Consider the following 8017-nt stretch of genomic DNA (forward strand, 5'->3'; position numbering starts at 1 on the left):
AATAGGAACAAAGAAATGAAGTATACTAATGATTAGAATGATCTTAAGAAAAATAAACAAATTAATTTCAGGTGAAAGTCTAGGGATTTGGAAGAACATCATTAGTGTAGTTATGTATGTGTGTGCCCATCTGTTTTTTCTCTCTTCTCCTTCATGCTTCCAAAGAGCCTACATGTCTCCTTCACCAGATCTTTAAAGAACAATACTTTATATACATATATGTGCACATAGACTATACAAATATTAATAACTAGAAAGACATATACAGAGAGGATGAAGCTTTGGATGCATCGACAAGTTTCGAGTTTTTTTGTATTTTTTTTTTAAGTGAAGAATTTTTTTTCCAGGAATCAGAATACTGTTGCAGCTACTAGCTGATGTGATTTCACCTTTTTCATTTCCAAGGGAAAATAAATAAATAATTTCATTAAAATTAACAAATTTATATATCAATACTGATTGGTTAGTCAGGAATCCACGCATACATGATATGTATAAGCCATTGAAAATTTTTTGTAGGGCAGAAATCTCCATCCCAAGGAGATTCCGACCGATCCACATTCGAGTCTTACACTCATTGGACAATTAAATGAGAACTATATATATTATCTCAGCAAACATATAATAATAACAATAATCGTAACAAAATTAACAATCATCACTATGTGTATGTCTGTGTAAGTGTGTGGGAAGAAAAGATCAAGAAAATATACCGACTCTCAAACCCTAAGAACCTAAGAAACAAGAACACTAATTGTCAGATCTATAAATGTGCGTGTGTGTAGAAAAAAAGGTCAAGAAAATATAATAACAGTCACAAACACCAAAAACTAATTAGGAAACAAGAACAATATCAACAACTAGATGCTGAGGAAGCACTAAAAAGATGAACAAACAAAAACATATACGAATCATATGCTAACGAAGACGCATAGACATATATAATGCATACACACAATAATACACACATTTGCACGAGATCATATAAAATTCAAAGACTGACACATGTGATGCTACTACGGACGTCACTAATAAATAACTAGACAAACAAATCAAGGATTTGCTAAGAGATTTAGAAGTTAATAATGAAAAACGTAATTAACCAGAAAGATCAACATCATCAACAGACGAAAATGGGTACATAAATTAAACAATAAAAAACCCTCTCAAATTTTCTCAAGTAACAAATTAGCTAAAAATTAAAACCCTAGTAGTAGTGATCAAGAAAATGCAAGATTCATGGTTGGTCTTGTTCATGATGAAACGAAGTAGACTGTGGAGGAGGAGGAGTTGGATTCTGATGATGATGATGATGATGAAGTGGTGGCGACGACGACTTACCAAGAGTGTGTTTGTTGTTATGTAACCAAACCTTAAGAACCTGTCTGGGAACTCCAGTCTCCTGACAAAATCGCTGAATCAATTCATCGTCTTGTCTCTGAATTCTCCATCCAATCCTCTCAGCTAAACCTAACATCCTCTCTTTCTGCTCCGCCGTGAATTTAGTCCTAAACCTCTTCCTAATCCCTCCTCCTCCTCCTGCCTCCGCAGAAGAAGTCTCCATTCGATCTTCTGATCTCTCTCTTTGTGGTGGAGGAGGAAGAGCGAGCTGAAGAGTAGGAGCTTGTGACGGTGGTGGTCGATAACTCACCGGAGCTGGAAGACGGTAGAATCCCGGCGGTGGAGGAGGAGGCTGTTGCGGCGGCGCGTGGTGGTGGAAGTAAGGTAGTTCCTTGCGGTGGAAGTTACGGTGACAGCCACAAGCGGCGCATTTTAGCGCGTCGATGGTACCTTCGATTCCAGCTGGCATAAACTCGCCGCAACCATCCACCGCGTGTCCTCCTATGTTCACCGCTTGGTTCTTGAGACACTCACGGAACCTAAACCTGCTTCCTCCGGAACCTCCGTGAACTACCATGAATCCTCCACCGCCGGTGGAAGTTGTTCCGGCGGTTTCAGGGCTCTCTGTGGAGGCCTTGAGGACACGAGAAGGAGGAGGAAGAGAAGGAGAGTCGTAAACGGCGTCGTCTTCTTCTTCCTCGTGAAGATTCATTTCGTCTTCTTCTTCGTTGTTGTTGTTGTTGTCTTCAAACTCCATTAAAGCTAGCGGAGATGGAGAAAACTACGTCGTTTTTGAGAGAGGAAGTTCAACAAGGAGAAGGAGAGAGAGAGAGAGACTGTGGACATCAAAGATTTTATCTTCTCTCTTTATCTATCTCTCTCTCTCTCTCTCTGGATATGGGATTTGAGAAATGGTTTATTTTATTTATGCTATATACATTCTTGGTTATTGGAAATTGGAATCTAATAAATCTGTCCTCAACCACACTTTGTAACGCTTTCTTTTATCTTTACATTCTTTTTAAATTTCTTTCTAATTTTACTTTTTATATAGTTGAACCGTTCTACTTGGTTTTTGGTTGTCAACTAACCAGTAGAACCAGTGTAATTATTAATTAGTTATTAAACCCACTATATCAGACAATTCAGTTGGGTCTCTAAGTCTAACCAGTAACCATGACTATGATCTAAGAAACGAACTTTTGATTTCTTTTAATCATGTGAAAAACAAAAAAATTAACCATTACTTAATATCGTAGAGATGGATTAAAATATTATAACGTTGTAAATTTTGATTGACAAATTAAAAAAAAATGAATTAATGATTTGGAATTGAAATATTATATTTAAATATGTTTTCTTTTGTTATTATGAAGAATCAGATCTGGAAAATACTTATGATTTATAATTTTACTTCAATGGCTGTTTTGAAAAACACTACCTGTTATATGTTTCACAAGTCAAAAAAAAGAAATAAGCTTTTGTTTTTCTGGACATAAAATACAAATAGTTTAGTGTATGTATTTAAAAGTAAAGCGAAGGGATAGTATTAGAGATAACTTTTGGGGAAACTAAAAAAGGGGATAAATAAAAATAAACGCGATAATTATTTTTGTCCATATGCCAATGGTATAAATATACGCATTAATATTTCTGCGATAAAGTGATGGGCTGTCTAATCACATCAAAATCAGTAATGCCCTTAATAATTTCAAGGTCTGAATTTCAACTTTCCAGAATTATTTAGTAAATAATTCAAAGAGTAAAACAAATTTTAATTCGATCAAATCAGTAAAACGAAGTTTAATGCATTAAGTAAGAAGTACGTGTAGATAAATTTGTAAAAGTTAAAAGAATAAAGGTGTATTGAGGTTCTCAGCTATAACCGTCTGATTAATAAACTCGTGCTGACTTTAGATTTGCAACGTATACATTAGATTTTTCGTATTTCTACGTTTTATTTTTATAAAAGTAGTAATATTCATAAAATATTTTTTTTCTTTCGTATTTCTACGTTTTCTTTATTAATTCAATCGAGTGTCATTTGTCTTGTCAACACGAAATTGCATGATGAATTTACATAATTTATTGTAAAAAGAGTTGACAGTTTTTGGACGTGGTTTAGTGATTTTTTTGTCTAATAGTAAAATTTAATTCCAAGCATATTAGCATTTATTTTTAAAAAATGTCTTTAAAACAAATACTATGTGGCACACATAGGTTCGTATGTTGATACAATATACAACATGTTTTTGCTAAAATACAAGATCTCGAGCAGGAAACCAACATTCGTTATAGTTTTTTGCAAAAAGGGTTCCAACATTCGTTATAGTTAATATTCAAATATTGTATCCAATCTAATTTGAAAAGACCACAGAGAGAAACTTTATGAATTTAGGCTCCCTTTAAAATAAAATGTGGAAAAACGGAAATAACATATCAAGAAAAACAAATTGTGGTGATCTAAAGTTGAACTTTAGAAATAATATAGCTCTGACCGGTTAGAATAACAGTATTATTATAAGATTTCAATAACAGCTGTGTGTCGGATTATAATACTAATAAATGCGAATGTTTTGTAGGGCCTCAAACTTACCGAAGTAAGAGTGAATAAAAATAACTTATTTATACCGAAAGATTACAGTAAAGTAAATGATATTATGTTACGAGCAAAAATATAAATTAAACACCGACTCTGAGGAGAAGAAAATGGAGCAAATGGATACTGAAAGACGTTTGAGATGACGTGCTGACGTGTACTTGTCAGCTGGCGGGAAACCGCTTTCCTACGTGGAGACACACTGAGGATTTGTCTCCGTTCATTATTGATAAACGAATTGTTTTCACATTTATAGGAGTATAACAAAATACAAAATTCTCAAATGTACAACACGATGGATGGAATGATTCGTCTTTGAGAAAATGTAAAACACAATATTTTATCAATTCTTCATTTAAATAGATCATTTAACTGGAAATCATAACATAACTCGCACCACCATAACTATAAAATAAAAAAAAACACTAAAGGCGATAGAAGTTTTACTATAAACATAAAGATAAGACAACAATAACAACAAAATGTAAAATTATTCAACAGTTTTATACCAACATAATTAGAATTTTTTTTTTCAACACTTGTATACTATACGTATTAATACAAATGTGTCGAATTGTCATTATATAAACTGGCAAAAGAAAAAAAAGGAAGAGTAATGTTGTAACTTGTCAACGATAGGCTCGTTGAAAGTTATTTATTGCACATCTGTATGACGTGGATGTGGTCATCACAACTAGATACAGTATATTATGACAAAAAAATCACAGAGAGTATATAAGTATTTGTATTTTGTTAAAATTAAGTAGTTTTCGTAATGGGAATAGGGGAAGACAACACAAGAACTGGCTAAACCCAAAAACTGATTCAAGATGGCAAATTATTGAATATATTATTATGATGACTTGTTAACTTTACAAAAACATAACACTGTAGTTATTATTTTACTATTCTTTACATTTTACCAAAAACAAAACTTTACCAAAACGTAACAGTTACAAGCGTGAGGATACAAACTTTATGATGATTTATAAGTCTGAATTTTCACAACCGATATCGAACTCTACTATTACCTATGTAGCTTTATATATATATTGAAATGGGGGTAATCATTGGATTGGTAATTCGATATGTTCAATCAATTATCATACAAGAAAGATATATAATATTAATTTTGACAAAAAAACATTTAAAAAAACCTAAAAAGCAACCGACAAGGCTAAGTTAATAGGGCATCAGGGTAGATTGAAAAAGAAGTAAAACTTTCTTACAAGTGGAACTTATAGATTATCATCAGAATCCATTTGACCCATAAATAACTACATCAAAAGGACAATAATTTAACTCCTCTTCTTTAGTGCACATCCGTTCTTTTCTCTTTTTTCCCATCATTTTTTCTTGGAATTTTTCTTTTGAAAGAAGGAAATTTGAATAAAATGGTTCTCCCTACGAATAAAACCTATGCGATCGGGATATTTATTGTGAAAAGAATGAGCTGTATAAATGGGTGCTTTGAAAGAGAAAAAATGACTATGATATTTGTTTGTTCTAATAATTTATAGAATTTGTCTACTGTAAACGAAAGACCGACATTAGTGTTAAAAACCTTTAACGGAAATATGAATATAAAACCCTTTTGTAATAGAAAAGTAAGTTTACTGAAATAATCTTGTCCATGGACCAAAGACTAATGACTAAACCATAGAAACATACACAAAAAGAACAAACACATCTCACAAAATTTATAATTGCAAGATCATCTAATCCAAATAAACCCATTTGGAGCAGGTCTCAATCACATCAAGCTTCTTGCAGAACATGATTCATCAGAAAGTATTTGCCTAATCCTCTGGAAGAAGCTCAACACTACTGTCTCCTCAGCTTTAGTTTCTGCAGAAGACAGAAATAAGCTCATAAGATCAAAACAAGAAGAGACAGATCTTAAATTACTTATTCCGCTTTAGAAACTTAACGACAAGTTAAAAATTATTGGCTATATTTTTTATTACTAACCGAGTTTCGGTATAGTGTGTCCGCTTGTATGATGGATCACCACTGGCTCTACAAATGATTTCGCAAGAACTTCGCCTTCTGTTTTCAAAAAATCTCTCTCGCCTGAAAACCGGATACAGATTTACAGACTCTCCATGCTCATATGAGATTCCAAATATTACAGACGAGTATCTGCAGTATCATCATACTTGGTCCTTTGATAGAAACAGCAATAGCTAAAACTAGACAGAAACTTGCATCATATATCACTGTCTAAGATTACTAATTGACAAGAAATCGAGTGAAGAACATGAGCAGGGATGTTGTCTAGGTTTACCTATAAAATGGAGCGACGGGCAACGAACTGGAGATGAGAATGCGCCTACAGCAGCTTTAGGCTGTCCAAACACCAACCCTGGAATTTTTGCTCCAGATATTATCACCAAGAACTTGACCTTTGGCACCTTAGTTAGAGCCGTTCCCTACAGAAAGTTTCGACACTAAAACACTTTCTCAGCCACAAAACAACAGTAAGAAACTATCCTAACAAATAGGTTTGATTCTTCAAAAGCTCATATTCATTTTCAATCTTTATGTTCCCTACAATTGGTTTCAAAATCAAACACTTCGAACAAAACAGTAGAATCTATTCTAAAAGAGGTTGCATTCTTCAAAAAGCTCTTATGCATATTCAATCTCAAAACCTGGATTCTGACTGTTTATGTACCTTCTCTTGCATTCCGGGAATAGCCGCAGATAGAAAAGCTCCCTACAAGAATTGAACAGAAGAAAATGGATCAAGAGCAAACACTCGAAACTGGTCACATCAAGAATCGACGGTCCATGATCCTGATGATATATATCAAGTGATCAAATACTGGAAATCTCGTCCAGCGTCAAACCAACCTGGGAAAAACCAAGAAGCCCATCAAAAGGTCCATTCTTTATCATGTAGTCCTCAATATAATCCAAGCACTCTTCAAAGTTCCTGTATTCTGTGAAACCCTATACAAACAACAACACCAAACATACACACACACACACCCAAATCTAGTTATATATACAAAATTATACCAATCTCTCTCTCTCTCTCTCTCTCTCTCTCTCTCTCTCTCTCTCTCTCTCTCTCTCTCTTTCTCTGTTTCCATTGAACTTTTCTATTTTAGTAAAGCTTGAGCAGATAATACAACATCCATCCACTAAAATTTTAAAATTAAACGGGAAAATTGCTCCAATGCTTTGGTCTTTGTGAAACAACCTTTACTCTGATAGCATTATTAATCAACCAAAATCGAAATTGATGGAAATTATAATTTTTTTTTTTGGACGGACCTTTGTTAGCTTGCACCACTCGTAATACGCGGGTCAAAGAATCGCTCGACGTCCGACTTCCCGGTGGCCGGAAATGGACCGTCGAGGAAATCGAGGTCGAGATCTCGGAGAACTGTGTCCGGCCATTTACCTATAAGCGCCTGGAGAATCCGACCGCTGGTTCTGAATCCATGAAGGCACAGGATTTTAGGGTTTCTCAGTCTGTTTTCCGTGCCGGACCGGTGATTTGCCGACGCCATCGCCGTTAATCTCGTTCGCAATCCAGTGGCTGCTGTTTGGCAGCCAGGATATGAATGTCCCAGCATTGGACAAGTGTAGCACTCCATCAGGTTTCCGATTATGCTTGTCACCGAACAATAACACTTGTTGTGAGAGTTGTTAAGATTAGTTCCAAATCTAACGGTCAGGTTGTGATTTCTATTTAATTTTTATTTTTATTTTTTTGGTACTCGGATATTAATTAACTTTCGTTTCTAAATTGAAGAAATTTTATTTCCCAGAACATTCCGGTAGAAACATAAGAAAATCCCTTTTAAAAATCGTTGTATTTGTCCATTTGTAATTTTAAATATGTTGCAATTTTTCAAGATCCACAATGAAAACTGAAAATTAATGGAATAATACCAACAAAAAATTGTTTTCTTCTTACTTTCTGTTATTACAAATCATGGAAAAAGCTTACTCGTCCAATTTAAGTCACTAGGGTCAAGTGATTTGTGGACAATGGAATAATGATTAAAATGTGTGGCAAGGCAACTCGTTTTATAAGTCGACTAGTGAGAGTTTAACACCAAC

At 34.3% G+C, this 8017-nt stretch overlaps 2 protein-coding genes across 2 annotated transcripts; both read right to left on the minus strand.

Annotated features, from left to right (window-relative positions):
* Nucleotides 1-1083: 1083 nt before the first annotated feature.
* Nucleotides 1084-2225, minus strand: LOC18012356 (zinc-finger homeodomain protein 1). Its single transcript, XM_006393975.2, has one exon. The coding sequence runs from the start codon at nucleotides 2096-2098 to the stop codon at nucleotides 1238-1240; it is 861 nt and encodes a 286-aa protein (XP_006394037.1). The 5' UTR covers nucleotides 2099-2225; the 3' UTR covers nucleotides 1084-1237.
* A 3269-nt stretch (nucleotides 2226-5494) lies between these two features.
* On the minus strand, nucleotides 5495-7567 carry LOC18011740 (esterase OVCA2). Its single transcript, XM_024151321.1, has 6 exons — nucleotides 7226-7567; nucleotides 6797-6897; nucleotides 6618-6659; nucleotides 6228-6372; nucleotides 5912-6013; nucleotides 5495-5788 (listed from the first exon to the last, which is right to left on the minus strand). The coding sequence occupies exons 2-6, from the start codon at nucleotides 6839-6841 to the stop codon at nucleotides 5694-5696; spliced, it is 429 nt and encodes a 142-aa protein (XP_024007089.1). The 5' UTR covers nucleotides 6842-6897; nucleotides 7226-7567; the 3' UTR covers nucleotides 5495-5693.
* Between the last annotated feature and the right edge of the window lie 450 nt (nucleotides 7568-8017).

The sequence above is a fragment of the Eutrema salsugineum genome, unplaced genomic scaffold (genome assembly GCF_000478725.1).
Source record: "Eutrema salsugineum unplaced genomic scaffold, Eutsalg1_0 scaffold_6, whole genome shotgun sequence".
Classification (NCBI taxonomy): domain Eukaryota; kingdom Viridiplantae; phylum Streptophyta; class Magnoliopsida; order Brassicales; family Brassicaceae; genus Eutrema; species Eutrema salsugineum.

Excerpts from the sequence above, each read along its gene's own strand:
- LOC18012356 (XM_006393975.2), bottom strand. The coding sequence starts at position 2,098 with ATGGAGTTTGAAGACAACAACAACAACAACGAAGAAGAAGACGAAATG.
- LOC18011740 (XM_024151321.1), bottom strand. The coding sequence starts at position 6,841 with ATGATAAAGAATGGACCTTTTGATGGGCTTCTTGGTTTTTCCCAG. Across the intron at positions 6,373-6,617 it reads TTCCCGGAATGCAAGAGAAG|GGAACGGCTCTAACTAAGGT; the intron begins GTACATAAACAG and ends AACTTTCTGTAG. Across the intron at positions 5,789-5,911 it reads ACACACTATACCGAAACTCG|AAACTAAAGCTGAGGAGACA; the intron begins GTTAGTAATAAA and ends TGTCTTCTGCAG.